The following is an 18,099-nucleotide window of genomic DNA, read 5'->3' on the forward strand; positions in this document are numbered from 1 at the left end:
AGGTGCAAGCTATGCTAATAAACAACTCTAGTATAGCGCCAATGAGCCGCTGCATACGTAATCTGGATTTGAATTCCTTTTTTTGGTTAAGCCAGCTACCGTTTAGCAAAATTGCGAGTGCAAACTACCTTAACATCGTGAATGAGCGAGCCTAATATAACGTTTTATGCTGTATCAAATAATGCTAGGATGACCGTTAGCTTATAGTTTGGTATTTTCGTGCACACTCGCATGCACGCAGTCCTTACTCCAGGTGATGTAGAAGCAAACAAAGCGGACATCCCTATCTCTGGCTGTCGGTTACACTTAGCAGCTTTGCGAATACTAGGTCCAGTAACTTTTATTGATTTTTTTGGTGCAGTAAATTGGATTAATGTTTTATAACAAACTAGAATATCTAAAAAATAATTCTTCTGTAATGGTAGGCAATGTACGAATGAAGGAAATCAAATATGCATAAGCTTGAAATGAATGCTGGAGATCATGTGGGATTGATATGATTAAATTAAATGAAAATATGAACAAGCGAACTAAGACTCCTCAAAATTGACTAAGAAAATCAAGAGTAGCTGCATTGGTAGTTCTAATGAATACAAAATAAATTATATGATTCATACAGCAAAAAAAAACAATGTACATTCAAAAAATGATGTAATTGCGTTGGAAGTTATTCTCTCATTCATGTAGAATCGTTACCACCTATGGTTTCACTGGATATCGTTTTCCATTTCAGCGTTAAATTTTCAATATCATTAACAAATTCCAGGCTCATTTCATTCGCTTTCTACACACAAAGTTTGGTTTTGCGTTTAGGCATATTCACATAACATGTAATGTCTATTGCAGCATTGCTACCGGAGTTGTATTTCTAAACCGTTTTGTATTACCTCTACTTATAAGCAGTATGTTTATTTCCTATTCGAATGCTGTTTAACAAAGGATACTTCTGGAATGATTAAAAAAATGTGGAAAATTTTGTGAAACTATACGTAAAAGTAGTAGTCGAGCAGTGCTGTTTGTGGTTCTTGCAATCTTTTCCTTGCCAACAAAAAAAACTTTCGTTTTCGAGACATGCTTACATTACAAACAACAGGATATTTAATGACACACGATCTTTTTCTCTCCTACTATCACTCTGTACCTGACTCTTTCCATCTCGCGCTCTTTCTCTCTCTCTCTCTTTACTACCTAGCTTTTTTGATGATAGACATGATGCACGTTTTAATCAGTCAATTTAGTCAGTCGAATAAGCTCCTACGAGGTTGAATGAATGTGAGGCACGTTGTGTTTGCCGACACGTTTCACATACTTGATTGGGTTGTCGATCTAGTTCGCAGATAGGCTTCGTTTACCCGACTGCTCGATTTAGAATAGTACCGACTCGATGTCACTGTTATCCTCGCTCCCAGTCGCCTCGGTTGGGTCGCCAATCGCGACCCGTGCATACTCATCCGTATCGATGCTTTTGCAAAAGTAAATAGCATATTTAAGTTTCTCTTGCAAAACAGCCTGAAATGATTACACATGATGCGTTACATGAGAGCTAGTTAGAAGAAGTTACCCTCGTTCCTTTTGCATACCTTGCAAGAATATCGAGGCATTTTAAGCAGGAAAAAGCAAGTGTAGCTTTCAGGTAGGAAGTGATCCGGAGGATTGTACTTATCCAGCACCTGCAGAACGAAATCGCGACCTCTGAAATCGGCAATCGTGCGGGGCAATCGCGTGCGGCCCCATACAAAGCGGAGAAATAGAGATCGCTCTTGGTTGGTAAACTCCTCCATCACCTCCCAGAACCACTGCACGAGTGAGGACGTCGATTCGACGCCCTTATACGTGGCTACGGTTTTTAGCAGGCAAAGCGGAATGTCTGGCGAACCGCACACCATCGCCTGCAGTTCCGCGGCGGAAAAGAGCGATAGCAGCGGCACTGGGATCACTTTTGACATGCCATCCCGAACGGCTTTCACTTGTTCATCGAATTCATGAATTCGGTAGTTGAGCGCAAGTTTCACGTATTCGTTGCGATTTTCCGGCGTTATTTTGGTATATCTAGCAAATATAGAAAACGAGAAATGATTAGTTGTTGAGATGCGATTATTTACTTCTCCATTGAGGCTCATGCTTTACTTTGTGGACAGAGCAACTTCGTGGCCTTTGGCAGAGGGAGTAGAAAACGGCAGCTCGATGGAAGCAAACACTTTTGGGTCACTCTCTACGTCTCGAATGTACAGTAAACCGGTTATGTAGTCACGGTCTACCTCCGTCAGATCGGACGGACGTAACGTCTCTCCACATAGCTGGCGCCAAACGGGTTCGGCAAGGCTGGAGGAACCCGAAAAAAAAGGATATTATTATGTGTATTAAAATGTATTAACTATGCAGGATAGTTACTTTAGACTCAGTGGCGATCCGGTGCGAACGGCGATCCCCATTAAGACGCCCAGAAACCGGAACATGTTCATGTGCAGCATAGAAGTGAGAGTTGGATCCAGCAAAAAGCAGTCCCTATTGGCACCCGCCTCACCCCGACCGTTTGGTGTCTGTATTAGCAGAGGGACACTTCCGTTCTGGAGTTCGTCGCACATTTCAGCAATCGATTCGCTAAATCCACCACCACAATCGTCTACACTTTCGCCGACAAATTTCACCTTCCACACACGGTGCGGCATCGAAAGTGCTTCCTGCGTTAGAAGTGGCAGCTTCTGGACCATCTGACCAAACACGCTCTTCATGCCGTCGACACCGGCGAGTCCGTTGCCGGAGCGCATGCGTGACCGTTTTACTTGGATGCGGTTCAGCTCGATCACGGGACCGTGCGGTTTGTCACGCACCATCGTCGTTTGGATGACCTTCCGGAAGCCCGTTTCCTTGATCGAGTACACAAGCACATCCTTGAGTGATGCCAGGGAAAGAGCACCCGCGATTGGCAGCATTGCCAAACAAGGACACAGCAACTCAGAGAAGTGATGCAGCAATACTAGACGCGCGTGCAGAACTTCCGGCGCAATATCCCTAACCAGATCGTACTCGAGTGGTGGTGATGGTGGTGGTCGGACCGCTTCACTCAGTTGGTACGTAGAAAGAGCGAGCGTGTGAGCCGATCCACAGATCACCTTGACGATGTGCTTCCCTTGGAGTGATTGCACCAGCCTGGGACGTTGAATGGCGGAAACCGTACCATCACCCAACTGTCCTTCATCGTTGTCCCCCCAAGTAAAGACTTGTCCTCCATCACTACAAGCCACACAATGCAGCGAACCGGTCGCGATCGAGATAATCTTTTTGCCCTGCAGGGAGGCCACCTTTTTCGGTCTCCGAACGTGATCCGTATTTCCGTGGCCAAGCCGATGATAGTCACCCTTGCCCCAGGTGTAAACACTTCCAGAGCGTGTGAGAGCAACGGAAAACTGCGACCCACATTCAACCTTCGTCACGCCTAGTCCCGCTAGGCTTTCTATCTTCATCGGAACTTTGCAACCGTCGGATCCGCCTCGTCCCAGCTTGCCATAGTCTCCGTCGCCCCAACTCCACACGTTGTCATCATCCGTGATACAGAGCGTCTGGGCGTCACCGGAACCACAAGCGATGTCGATCGCACGGTAACCGAGTAGCGCCTCCACTAGTTTGGGCTGTAGCTGATCCTCGGAATCTCCGTGTCCTAGTCTACCGTAACGGCCTTTGCCCCAGGTCAGCACGTGACCCTGGATGGTGATGCAGGCTGAGTGCGCACTTCCGCACGCAATATCCACTACACCAATCCCGGATAGGGCTTCAATAAGCTTGGGACGGTCGTAGCTGTCGCGGTTTCCATGACCGAGTTTGCCATCTTCTCCTTCGCCCCACGAAAACACCTCCCCATCGGAGGAGAGCGCTAGGCAGTGCTTTCCGCCTGAGTTAACGGCCACTTTCTTGATCATAACGTGCTGCAGTGATTCAACCAGCGTTGGTGTAGTAACGGAATCGATTCCACCAATTCCCAGACGTCCTCCGGCACCGTATCCTGTCGCGTACAGTTTCCCGTCGGGCGTCACGGCATACAGCGTCTGCTCTCCACCGGCTATTTGAACCGGACGTAACAAACTCAACGCTTCGCATGGCGTTGGAATTTTGATGCGACTTCCGTCCAACCCACCGAGTTGGCCACGATGGTTGTGTCCCCAGCCAAAGATTGTACTCGCGCCACCCCACGAAAACGCCCAATCCTCGGGTCGTCGGTTGAACCACTGGAGTAACTGCGAGTCGTACTGGGGCGTAAAATAGCCGTGATCCTCATGGAGATACTTTACCACCTCACTGGCAGTGGTAGGAGCGGCTGGCGAAGGATCGCTACTGCCCGCAGTGATGGTGGTAGTACCGGTGCTGCTACTGCTGGTGGTTGTGCTGCCGCTGGTGCTGATTGTGCTGCTCAAATCAAACGCTAACGGATGGCTTTGGCTGAGCAAGCTCGTGTGACTAGAGGTGTGATGTAGAAGCGAAACAATCATGCCATCCGTACCGGTTTGGCTTGTGGCGCTACTACTGCTTTGGACACTGGCCGTGGTTTGGGCTGGTGTTGCTGGGGAAGCTATTTCGGCCAGCTTGTTACGCACCTCGAGACAGAACGAGGCTGGAAGGTTTGCGCGACGAATCAGTGCCTGGGCGACACGTACCGCCCAACAGTACCGTCGGAACCAGGCCCATCGGTGTGGATCTGCCTGCGGTAGCAGCAGCGTGTCCAGATGCATATCGCACGCTAGAGCTACCAATGTCTTGAAGTATTCGGAATGCATCAGATGAATGCCGCTACGCACCTGCGGTTCTTCGTACTCGTACTGACGTAGAATGATCGGAACTAAAGGTGTCAGAATTTCCAGCACCGACGCATCCGTCGCACGTGGGCCATCCTTTGGGAGCGAATTGCAGCCACTGCTGCACAGTAACTGGTGCATTTTCTTTAGAGACCATATTCGTTGCGCAACGGTAAGCGAACTTAGTTGGGCACATTGCGACAGGGCGGACGTCAAGCGGACGAGAACGCTTGAATTTGTCGTCGGAACCGGGAGCGAGTCAAGCAACGCCATCACCAGCGCAATCGAAGGTTGCGAGAGAACGGTCCGATCCGAGCCCAGCTCGTGTAGGTATGATTCGGGCATGATTGCGTGTACGTAGAAGCGCCAACCCCATCCATTGACCGAGTTGTCGCTAGTGAATTTCCAGCGCATTTCGTCACCAGGGATGCGAATTTCCTGGGCCCATTGTGCGTACTCACGCCCGGAACGTGTCGCAACCACATTGCCCGACCCGTCGATGATGATGAGTGGATCGTTGCGGCGCTCCGTCGAGCATTGGCTGTCGAACTCGATACGGAGCGATTCGGCACCGGGAATTTTTACGTGTCCTGGGACGAGAAGATAACAATAAGAAACAATCCTAGCACCAAGGATCGGGTGATTCAGGGTAAACCCTATTTTCCTTACCGACTAGAATAACATCATCAATGTACGGGTGGCTCGTTTCCTGTACCACCGGCTTTGGCAGCTTGCCCAACGAATGTCTCGACGTGCACAGATCCTCCAGCTCGGTGATGCACGTTTCAATCAGCATGCTAGCGATGGTGCTGTTTGATTTTGCCAGCGCAATCAGCGTGTTGGCGATCGTTTCCGATGTGCTCGCGGAACCGGTTCGACCAAACACGCCAAGTTTCAGCAACTCAATCAAATGTTTCGCTTCCGGTTCGCCAAGCAGGGCGGTAAAATCATCCAGGTTGCTTGCATTTGCTTCGTTCATGATCTGAAAAGAACGATGCTTGCGGCATTATACATTTTTAAAATACACTTCAAGTACTCACTTCATCGTGGTGCGTCATCGTAGCCGCCATTACGGACATGGCACTGGCAGACATTTTCGATTGTCGCTGGGTGGCATTGCAACTCGAGATGGAAGCCGAAAGTGAAAGCGAACCCGTCAAACTACGATAAGCACCGAGTGTGCCACTCATCCCGGAAATGATTGGTGGTATGTCACCATCGATGAAATCGTTTGACTAAAAGACACAAAGCAAATTAAGCCATATTATCAAATTGACGATTTATGAGCACAATCCGCTTACTTACCGTTACTGGTGCCAGTCCAGCTATGTCAGCAGGTCCTTCTCCTCCACCATGGGCAATTGTTTCGTTCTGCTGTGCGTTTTCTGGCAGCATTGATTTGGTTCCCGTTTCTTCATCTAGCTCCGATATGGGAGAAACCGGACGTACCCCTGTATCTCCACTATGACCATAGTTAGCCATCTTGTCAACGACGCTCAGCTGAGAGTGACACGTAAGGGCCGCTATAATACATGCCCTAGCGTGTAGGATACTCATAGCGTTAATAATATGCGATAGTGCTGCTTGCCGGGCACTGGTCGTCTCCAGTGATAAGACCATTTCAGATAGCGATGGTCGCTGTTGCTTGCCGGCGCCTGGTACAACCAGACGTGGTGAGGAGGTTGTGGCCTCCGTGTCGGATGCGTAAATGCCCAAACTGTGGCTACCGAGCGGGTCCTTCGCAACAGCAAATGGTACCGGTTCCTTGTTTTCCTTGTCGGTCGGATTTTGTGGCAAACTCCAGGCTACCGAGTGCGAACTACCACAAGCCACCCGGTTCACAAAGATACCGTCCAATCCGAGCACAAGGCTGGGTTTTTTGTTGACGATCGTATTGCCCGATCCTTGCTGGCCATGGTCGTTGTCACCCCAGGCGTACACCTGGCCGGTATCAGTGACGGCAAGGCAGTGCAGAGCACCGACTGCCACGTGTATCACTTTTTTCCCACGCAGTCCTTGAATCGGCGTCGGTTTGCGTACGTGTTGATCCGTTCCGTGACCGAGCCGGTAGTAGTCACCCTTGCCCCAGGTCCACACCTCACCCGATTTGGCAAGGGCAAGGCTAAACTGAGCCCCACATTCTATCTGCATTACGCCGACACCGTTTAGACGGTCCACCTGGTGCGGGATAGAACATCCTTCCGAGCCACCACGGCCTAGCTTTCCAAAGTCTCCATCACCCCAAGAAAACACCAATCCTTGCTCCGTTAGGCAGAGCGTTTGTGCGTCTCGACTGCCACAGGCTACCTGTACAACTCGGTGCTCCTGTAGCGCCGTAACCAGCTTGGGTTTAAGCTGCGTACAGTTGTCTCCGTGACCCAAGCGACCGTATTCACCCAGACCCCAGGTGTACAGCTCACCGGAGCTGGTGATTGCCGCACTGTGGCTCGAACCACACGCAACATCTCGTATTCGCTTGGTTCGTAACGTCTCGATGAGTTTGGGCTTGTCAAGCGTCAGTCGATTTCCGTGGCCCAGCTTTCCATCTTCACCTTCGCCCCACGAAAATACCTTCCCGTCCAGCGTGAGTGCCATGGCGTGTTTACCACCGGAATGTACGGCTACCTTGCTGACGACGTACTGGCTTAGAATCGGCACTTGCTTCGGAGTGGGAACGTTGTTATTGTGTCCTAGACCGAGGCGTCCGTTGGTGCCTTCGCCGCAGGCGTACAACTTCCCATCCTGCGATACGATGAACAGAGACTTGGAACCACCCGCAATGTGTATCGGTTTCAGCTGACTAAGCACGGATGAGTAGGTGGGAAGTTTCACCTTCGATCCTTTCAGACCTCCTAGCTGCTCCTTATCGTTCAGTCCCCATACGAGCACCTTCGATGAGACGTCGTCATTTAGCGAAGAAGGTTCGTCGGCGTAGTTGGACGAGGTCGAGTAACTTGGCTCAGCAATTGTTTCGTTCTCGGACGCGAGAAATCCGACACTCTGCAGCATCATGTCCACGTCTGTTTGGCGACGCTTGCCTACGATCGACAGCCCGTGAACCTTACACTGGATGCCATTGTTGCGGCACTGCTTGATACGGATCTCGATCCAGCGGTAATACTGCTTGCAATCGGTCAGGAGTGGGACCGTTAACGCGGTCGGGTTGATTGAAACCCAGCACAGGTCGTTTAGCGTAAAGCTTTCATCTCCCACGCGAACAACCACCAGCGATGGCATGTGTGAGAAGTCATCCGGATCAACGATGATCGAGAGAGACTGAACCAACACCTGATGGTGCATTTCGAGCCGGATCCAGTGTTTTCCCTGGACCGCTGTGCTTGCACTCTGCCAGTAGTTGTTGGCACTCCGGTCCAGCAGATGTTTAGCCGACGCTTCGTTCGATGAGACCGTTAGCGAACGGATGCACCGTGACCAATCGTCGATGATGTCATAAAGCCCACCGGAACCAGTAGTAGCGCAGGATGATCCTCCATTTCCGGTACCATAGCTCGTTGGGTTAGAAATTAGCTCCAGCTCATTCACGCTACCTTTCCACGGCGGTTGCTGAGCAAATTCAACTGTGGCCTCACTTCCGCTCAGGGACGTAACCACACCGGTTGTCCCACGTGGTCCCGCAGACAACGATGGAAACCTATGGCGAGAAACGTACGTTCGCAAGAGTCGCACTTGTGAACCCACCATGATCCCACTGCCGCTTCCTCCACCGAGGGCATCGGTCGTCATGGTCGGTGGTTCTAGCATTTCCAAGTGCACGAAGCACATCCAGTAGGGACGATCGTGCATTTGCCAGTCAACGCGCACGTTAAGATCGTGCAAGCCTTCCGGTTCTACCTTCTGTACTGTGCCAATGTCACCCTTGCGTATCTCCTCAAATTCCTGGCAGCAGCGTACGAGCATACCCGGACAGATGATACCTCGCACGTACATCGCGTACTGATCCGCGGATTTAAAGTCTTGCCGGCATTTGTAGGTTGCGCTGGCTTGGTGGTGATGGTAGTCATGTTGTAATGAGCCACCCTCTATCGTATCCGAGCTGACGCTTTCGGTATCGCTATGTCCACGCTGGTCTGGATCATTGAAATCAGGTGCATCTCTGGATTTCCCCAAAGATCCCAAACCCACGCTAGCCGTCAGGTCGGGATGCTCCAGAATCCACTGAATGATTTGTTCGGCTGTCGGGCATGCGTGTTGATTCTGCTGCATGAGGCTTTTCATGGCCAACTCGACGGATTTCCGAGAGAATCCCATTTCCATAATTTGCGACACGAGCGGGCTAGGCGACACGTTGGTATTTGATGTACGAGTTCGTCCTCCACGCGTGCTTGTTGAGGCGCTTTCCAGCGATCCAATGCCGGATGTTCCCGTAAGGTCAAGCGAAGCCGTCTCATTGTTGTACACGGGTACACCATGAATCATGGTCGGTTGGCTGAGTGCCATCGGTCGTTGGTTGCTTCCACCCGATGGACCAACCTGCCCGGGCGGTCCTTGAGCGGAGCTATAGTGCATATGGCTAGCCAACATCTGGGATATATTGAGCGCCGCCAGTTCCATCTCGTGGTACGTGTAACACGCTTTTAGAGGGCTAGGTTGCGTTGCGCGCAGCAAAATAGTCTGTATCAGTAGTTCCGCCGTGTAAAACGCCTGCGGTGATTCGTCCGAGGTGTTGGATTCGCTGCGAGTTTTGCCACCATCTAGCTCCGGACTGCCATCGTCCCGATCCGATGATACGCTGTCACGTGAACCACTTTTCGCCATTCCTGGAGATCGCTGACGGAGTATCCGCCGCAGCAGGCTCTGGTTGCGAAACAGCACCTTTGTGGCTTTCAGTGTGGCAAAGTTGATCTGTTGACTTTGTAGTAGACACATGCTGGCCGCCCCGTCGCTAGTGGTTCCACCGTTTGCTGGCGTTAGCTGCCCGATGCCATAAAACATGACGGACCACGAGTTGAGCAGCATCTCGCTGATTGTTAGTTTCGAAAGACTGAAGGCGCCCACGTCGGCGTACTCGCCTACCTTGAAGATGGGAATTTTCTTCGTTTCCGCAGCCCCGTGGACGTTCATCACCACCTTGCCCTTTTTGGTGAGCCGCGAGATTGTGCCACGGACACCATCCAGCGTAATGTTTAGTCCGATTCGTGGTCGCGAGTCACATCCACCAATCGTACCGAGTGTTCCCATGATGGCTCGCTTCTCATCCTCAGTGATACCGTCCAGCTCGTTGACGAGCAACACATCGGCTGTGAGGCACAGCTTTTGCTGGATAAACGAGTTAATGCTTTCGTTCCACAGTGGCAGTGTGTGTAGACGCCTGATGAGCAGGACCATTTCTTCCGCTACCGTACCACTGTGCGAGGCGCTGTACAAGACACGTGATTTAGCATCCACCGAGCTGCTGGAAAGCAACGAAGAATCGTTTGGGCACGTGAGCGAAATCCGACCCAGTACATCGAACAGTTGACGAATTATGCCATCCACCCGGAGGCGTTCCTCTTGCGACCAATTTACAAGCGTGGATTGAAGTAGTCGCAGGCAGTGTAGCTTTTTATACACATCCTTTTTACTGGCTATCGGTGCGTTGAGAATCTCAAAGGCCAGTTCAATCCACAGTGGGGTTGTTAGCTGGCGAGACAGCGCCGGTGAGCAGGAGATGGCTCGCAAAAAGCCAAGCACGGTCCACTGTTCTAGACCAAAGTTGTACGAACTGACCGTGCGAGATTCGTTTGGTTGCAGCATCGTCCGGAACATAGACGCCACGCCACGGAGCGCGTTTTCTTCCATTTTTTCCGCGTGCAATCCGACCGAAGCGAACAGCATTTGTAACGTTTTGATGCACACGTTGCGGAGCAGTTTCGTTGGGTGCGATTCGTGGCTTAAGGAGTGATCGATGAAATCCTCCCGTTCGCTGTCCTTGTCGGGGGAGAGTGCCTTGAGTGCACTATCCGCAAGGCGGAGATCGTACTTTCCTTCTTTGCCCATGCGATACGAATTTGTAGAACCGTTGTCCCATTCTACGCGAACCCATCTATTGTGGAGTAATAAATTTGAATATAAATATGCCATTTAAAGTGTCCCATCTCTCTGTGCTGTGTGACCTACCCATCTTCTCCAATTTCACTAATAATGCGTCCCTCACCACCAGGTCCATCCTGTTCGCCCCATTTCCAATCGGCACCACGCGCGATCCTTGTGCCTATCTTGATGAACTTTGAAAGCTCTGGTCCGGAAAGACCCTCTTTGCAGGATTTCAGCTAAAACAAAAAAAAACTATTGTTAACAGGTACCTTCTCACCACAAGATGCTTTAGTCTTACATTCGTGACAACATCCTCGTAAATGACCGATGTATCGGAGGTGTGTTTGCTGCTGGGAATATCGGCTCCAGTTTGTCGTAACAGGCCCGTAATGCTGCCCAGAATGCCCGAGTTAACCAGCAGACTTAGCTCGTTAGCTTCGTACGTGCGCGAAAGAATGCCGAAAATGCTCAGCAGAAAGCGGGCCCGGGGCAGCTTTTTCAGAAACACGTACGTGCCGAGATTCGAGTTGTCTTTGTCGCCATGTGTTCGATAGCGCCCATTAATCTTGTCCTGGTTGACGTACTTTTGCAGCTCACCCACGGTCCACTCGATAATCTTTGCCTGTGCAATCAATATGTTTGCCTTTTGGTAAGCAGTAATCATGTTTAGATTGTCCAGAACGTGGTCCGCACCACGCGGCTGTTGTTGCTGTACTGGCTGCTGTGGCAATGCTTCTCCACCACCAACGGTTATATAGTCCTGAATTAAACCATGGCCCAGGTGTAACCCAAGAAAACCATTAAACAGGCTGTATTGTACGGCGTCCAGCAGGCCAGCGATGCGCAATAGTTCGTAAAACATGTCGAGGCCCTGCTTGCGTATCTGATAACGCTGGATCTGGCAGTACATTGCACGACGCAGTGTCTCAACATCGCACTGATCGTGAAGAATGAAATCTACCATCTGCTGACTTATTCCGGTTTTAAACTCGACCGGATACGACTCTAACAGGCATTTTTCACTCAGGTTCGCAATAACGTTGTTGATGAAATCGTCCCCATCCTGCGAGAGTCTTTTGGCTGCCTTAGCTCCAGTTCCACCTCCAATGCCACCATGTATCTCGTACATTTCGTTTGTAGGCGTTTTGATCTGATCCTCGTTGGTGAAGGATATCTTTTTTTCGTTTGACTCCGACGCATTGTCCCTGGTTTCGTTTGTGGCATTTACGTCAACCACCATCGTACTTCCGGTAGTTCCCAAGGCCTCGCCAACCTGGGAGCCTGTATCGATCAGATTTTCGTTAGAGGAGGCATGTTTTGTAACCGGCGTGCTGTTATTCGTAAGCAAAATCACCGGTGATGCTGAACGATCGACCGGAACCCGCTGGGTGTTACCCGAGCAAAGGCTCTCCAGACTCGCCACCTTAATTATGCTTTCGTTGACTAGATTCTCTGTAGAAAGCGTCACACCCGACCCGGGTTGATGTACCACGCTTTGATTGAGATGATAATGTGGCGGCTGTTTGATGCTACCACTGCCAAGATTCTCCTGCGATTGCATCTTACACGTGCCGGCACTGAACTGGCTCTGGATGGTTGCATTCACGATGTCTTCCGGTTTGGCGCATGCCAGCCTAAGCTGTCGTTTTGCCGCCCGCATGTCGGCGATGATGCGTCGAACCAGGGCCTGGAAACGAGGTGGCCGGTGTAAAATGTGCAACCGCGTTAGGCCATGCTGCTCGAGGCTAATGGCGGGCCGGATCTCGTACAGCAAAAATCGACACTTATCAATCATCGGGGCGCACACCTCCTTGTAGCTCCGGTTCAATTGTTGGCGCATCTTTACAATAGCCCATTTCGTTTGGTGCACGGTGCGAATGATGCCGACAATTGGCTGCGGTGGTTTTGAGCTAGTTCCATTGCCGAGTTCCCGATCGATGACGGCCAACGCGAGCGGTCCGAGTGCTTGGTGGCGGATTAGTACGGCCATCAGTAGCCGCTCGAGTTCGAGCACCGGGTGTTCAGGTGGAAATTCTTGGTGCCAGATAAGATGATGTTCCTTGCAGTAGCGTTCGCACATCGTGATCCAGGACGCCACGAGCGGATCTGTCATTTTACCTTCGCCCAAGTTAGCCAGCAGGGTATCGACGCGTTGTGTAATTAGAACCATTGGCCAGCTGGCCATCACGGGCAGTCCGTCGGCGGAGATGGGAAGTTGTGCGGATGCATCCGTCGGAGTGCTTCCGGCCGTTGATCCACTGCTTCGCGCTTCGCCTTTTTCCTCGTCAAAAGGATTCGATGGTTGCAGTACCTGTAGGCCACCACTCAGGACATGCGAGTTGAGCAGATTGTGACACTGTAGTTCGGCAGGTTGCAGTGCCGATCCTGCTTGCAGGATGCTCGCCCGCAAACCCAGCAAATAAGCCAACAAACACTCTGAGTGGAAGAGCGTCAGCGTGACCATGGGCCTAGGACTCGCACCGCTGTCGTGCATCTCGCTGACCGCGTACCGACCGACTCGCAGATACGAAGTTATAAACTCGAACGCTGCCCGATGCTGCGGATTGCCGATTTCAAGCGATATGTCTTTCCCGGCGTTAGCTTGCAGCAGCTCCTGGGTAAGCGGATTGTCCGGTACATAGTCCTTCACGTCGTACACATTCCCGTTGATGACGACCCAGCTGCCGCCATCCCGGATGTGATTGTCGATGTCGCTGCGCCGGATCAACACCGGCTCCTCCTGTACTGGGATGGCTTTGGCAGTACCTCGGCAGATTATGCCTGGCCAACCCATATCATCCGTGTCGTGCAGTTGGCCCTCTTGCGTGAGACGGTTGAACCCGTCGAGGGCGTTGAGCAGGGGAATAAAGTGCCGATTCCAGTCAAAGTTGGCCAACAGTGCCGGTTTGTCCTGTTGGATCAGCACCAGTCCGATCAGGAGCTCGTGCAGCAATGCGTCGGAGATGTCGTTGCGCAGAATCTCCAACACGCCGTCCTTTCCTTGCAGGATAGTTTCGTACGCCTTCGCCAGCGTGTTTACGCACGGGCCCACCAGCTGCTGGATGTAGGTGTAGAGCAGCGCTTCGGCCCCGCTCAGATCGTCCGCTTTGGAGGCGTACAAGTACGACAGGAGCAACCGCTGAAATTTATGCAACAAATCTAAGCTAGGCGACGGGGGCTCGGGCGAAGAGAATCCCTCGTCGGGTTTGAGATACGGTCCGAGCATGAGCTGACCCAGTCGAGCCTGGGTCAGGCTGCAATTGTTGCGAAGTAGCTGCTTCAGCAGGTGCAACAGTGAAAGGTGTGTCCCACTGCCACTGTGAGTTTCCTGCGGTTGGAATGGGTTTTGATGCAGCTGGTGATTGATGGCCTGATTGAGGGCCGTCTGCAGGCCACCCTCGGCCATGAGCGAACCAACGAGTAAGTCGGTCATGAAGCGATGTCCTGCGCTGGTTGCCGCACCGCCATCATGTCCTGCCGGTAGCAGCGAGGTGAGCGTTTGCGCACGTTCCGACGCCGTCGGCAGGATGATGCTCCAGCCGACCTGCAACGTCCACTGGGCGGCTTCCTGCATTGTTTTAAGCACGACAGGACCTCCGGCTAGGCTGAGAATGCGTGTCTTGAAGCTGGCGAGTAAGCGCGACCCCTCGACTAGCCCGACTTGTCGCGGGTGGATGTTATTTACAATCATCGCGTGCAGCTGTAGACGTAGAAGGTTCAGCGAGGCCACGGCGATGCATTCTGCCTCCTGGCTGGGCGGATGCCGGGATGCGTCCGTGGATGTGACGCTTACCATGCACAGTAGCTGATCGAGAAGCCGGAAAGTGTGTTCGCTTAGATCCACCACGAATGGGATCTTGACCGGGATGCCGAGTGTGGACGAATGACACCATACGATGCTTTGGGCTGCTCCCGCTGCCATGCCCGCAATACGTAACGTAGGTGGAGTCGTGAGAATCGGCGTAAGGATGATGGGATCACGTGTCACACAACCGGGGCAGATTTGCTGAAAGTCGTTTCGACCCCATCCATACAGCTCTCCGGAGCTGGTGAGCGCTAAGCAGTGCGCTAATCCTACTGCCAAATGCACAATTTTCTTGCCTTGCAGTGCTTGCACCATCTTTGGAACGGGTGAATGCTCCGAATTGCCGTGTCCCAACCGTCCACCGTGGCCTTTTCCCCAGCTGTAAACCGTTCCGTCACGGCTTAGCGCCACGCTAAACTGCGAACCAGAAAACACCTTCATCACAGTCGCCTGCGGTAAATCGATTTGCACCGGGATAGACGATCCGTTGCAGGAACCGTTGCCGAGTTTGCCAAAATCACCGTCGCCCCAGGCAAAAGCGAGCCCATTATCGGTGACGCAGAGAGAATGCGCATCCCCGCAGCCCAGCGCCACGTGCACCACTCGGTGAGGCTTAATCGCCGTGACGAGTGTGGGGGAATGCTTGTCCTCTGAATTTCCATGACCCAACCGTCCGTACGTCCCGCGACCCCACGTGTACAGATCACCGTTCGCCGTAATGGCCGCGCTGTAGGATGAGCCGCAAAATACTCCAGTTACTTGCCGATCAGTCAGGGCCGTGATGCGCGTTGGCAATTCTTTCGGGTTTGTATCGCCATGCCCCAGACGGCCGCCTTCTCCATTGCCCCAGGAGAAAACGTCCCCACTCACGGTGAGGGCGAGCACGTGACGTCCTTCGCTATGTGCGGCCAGCTGGACGATATTGGCGCATTCGAGTCCTTCCACCGGCTTGGGGGAACCATTTTCCGTACAGTTTGTGTGGGGCAGAGACAGCACCTGGCCGGTGCCAGTCAGAATGTACACGCAGTTTTCCGCACAAACCACCTGGCGCACGTGGACGCCGATGGGCAGGTCGATGGTGGCCGTTGAGTAGCGTGGAATGGACCCAACCAGCTGGCCGGCCGCCGTTATCGACGCGTCACAGCTAGCCGATTCGTTTGCAGTAAACCCGTACAGTTCCGGCGAGCAAGCGCTCCATCCGAGGGTGAATATTTTCTGTGAATTTGCAAACTTACTCACACCCTTAGTGGAGTAGTTGCCAGCGGGCAGGTGCGGCTTTGCCAAGCGGTCCAGATGACTGATGATAATGACCGCCGCCAACTTGAGATCTACGCAGCTGGTTTCGTTGTCCGGCAGCGACAGGAACCGTAGGAAAGATTCCGTTGGGCCAAAGTGGAACGACTCGGTCGTGCTGAACGATCCAAAGCTATCCATCTGTTCGTATCGGTGCAGCAGCGGAACGAGCGGGGCGCCTGAGTTCTGGGGAGGGCTTCGATTGTCATCCGTTTGTTGGTCTTTTTCGTGGAGCGTCAACAGCAGAGATACTCCCTCGAGGGAGCCTCCGAGCGTGCCCTTTTGAGCTCCAAGCTCCAGCAGCAAGTTGAGCGCAATATGGCGATCTGCTTTCGGTACGAGACAACGACCACCCATGACATCTCCCAGAACGACCTGGCGCAAGAATTTAATGGACTTTTCCACCACCTCAATCCAAAGCGTCGACATGTGGGATGTGTCGAAGAGTGACGCTTCCGGAAGAGATTGCAGCGCTTCCAGTGCTTCCGAAAGCAGCTCGCTGCACAGCTCGACATCCTCGCCGGAGCGCCAGGCGCGTCGCAAAAAGGCAAACGAAAAATTCAACGCCGCTCGTGTGCCAACTCGAGCTAGTCCGAACGTTGCCTTGTCGGAATCTTTTCCCGATCCGGTAGGCCGGTCAAGGCTAGAGTTTTTCTGTAACGAAATACACACGTGAGTCCAAAACATATGATGCCCCATAAAGGCAAGAAGATGGACAAGTTACTTACGCTTAACTTCGCGGCATCGCACTCGCTGGTGGTCAGATCCGCGGAATGTTGCTTCTCGTCTGTCCGTTCGTCTGGTTTGCATCGCTGCAACGCTATGAAATACCGACGGTATACGTAGAGCAGTTGGCGGGTGCGGTTGGCTGAAAGGCAGTTACTGGCCGCCTGCAGACAGATTTCTCTTTGTTCGCCAATTAGCTTCTTTATGCAGGTTTTCTTATCCTCCGTACCTTCGGGAAAGGAAATACCGTAAGGACGATACCAAGGCGTACCGAGGGCGCAGAAGGGTGCGCAGTACAGTAAAATTTACACATGTGCATTCAAGACCCACCCCAGCGTGCGGGTGGTGCACGCCGAAACGACAATGACCTTTTGAAGCCCATTGTTAGCATCGTACTCACCAGGGACGGGGCTCCACAGCCAGGAATCCAGCAGGACGGAGCTTGCGCTACTCGGTGGAGCTTCACTGGGCGATTGGGTATGGTTCTGTGGCGCGTTTTTCTGCCTTGCTGCGCCATTACTTACCACGTTGCTTCCGTTGGCGCCCAACGAATCGGCTCCTTCCAATTCCAGTGTCTGGCAAGCGGAACATATGCAGTTCGAAACAGCTCCGCAGACTCCTTTGCAGCAGGAGCAAGTCAGACAGGCCGCCCCGCAGTAGAAACGACCATCGGGGCGCGAATAGGCAACGTCACCGTTTGCGTTGAGCGCCGTGTGAGCCCGTTCAGTGGTGACTTGCTCGTCCTGGATGAGGTGGTTCCACAGGTTGGCCAAGTCCTCTGCATTCCGCAGCGCAGCACCCACGTCCGCCTTGATCCATTTCTCGTCCAAACACGGCAACGGCCGAAAGTAGGCCTCACCCCCACCGATACCGGATGGTGCCGCCGCCGATCCGTTGGTGGAGTTCATCATTTCCCATAGAAGAATACGCACCTGCACGTCACCCTTTGCCGACAGCAATTGGAATGCACGACGATGTAAGCGGGGTTTGTCGGATTGGGAAAACTACAAAGGAAACTAGGTATGTTTGCGCACAGCTACACAACTATTGCATTAACATACACAAACACAAGCGTACACACTGGAACACACGCCCGTGGAAAAAGAAAACTCTTTTCTCTTGCTCTCCACCACCTTGGCCTTTCGTCGAACTAATTACATGCACTTGGCACTGGCACGGATGAGAAACTGGACGTTCCAGGTTGCTTTGTTTTTCGCGTCACAGAGCGTGCTATGCATTTTAGGAAAGCACTGCAAAGCGGAAGTAAACTCAACACGTTTTCAGACAAGTTTATCGTGTGAAAAAGCCATTTTTTTCACTAGCAGCTAACTGAATCAAATCACTTTCTCTTAACACAATTTTCACACTTTTCAATAATTTTTCTTTTCACCGACTCTTGACACATTAGATACACAGTTGTTTCTGCACAGGCGCACTGAGATGCGCTTTTAAGCC

General features: G+C 52.1%; 1 protein-coding gene across 1 annotated transcript; it reads right to left on the bottom strand.

Moving 5' to 3' along the window:
- Nucleotides 1-1,365: 1,365 nt before the first annotated feature.
- LOC128729647 (probable E3 ubiquitin-protein ligase HERC2) lies at nucleotides 1,366-17,555 on the bottom strand. Its single transcript, XM_053823076.1, has 11 exons — nucleotides 17,045-17,555; nucleotides 16,647-16,873; nucleotides 11,119-16,572; nucleotides 10,905-11,056; nucleotides 6,093-10,830; nucleotides 5,828-6,022; nucleotides 5,457-5,769; nucleotides 2,392-5,377; nucleotides 2,128-2,322; nucleotides 1,581-2,049; nucleotides 1,366-1,509 (listed from the first exon to the last, which is right to left on the bottom strand). Exons 1-11 carry the CDS (start codon nucleotides 17,553-17,555, stop codon nucleotides 1,366-1,368), a joined length of 15,384 nt encoding a protein of 5,127 aa, XP_053679051.1.
- Nucleotides 17,556-18,099: the final 544 nt, after the last annotated feature.

This window comes from Anopheles nili, chromosome 2 (genome assembly GCF_943737925.1).
Source record: "Anopheles nili chromosome 2, idAnoNiliSN_F5_01, whole genome shotgun sequence".
NCBI lineage: Eukaryota > Metazoa > Arthropoda > Insecta > Diptera > Culicidae > Anopheles > Anopheles nili.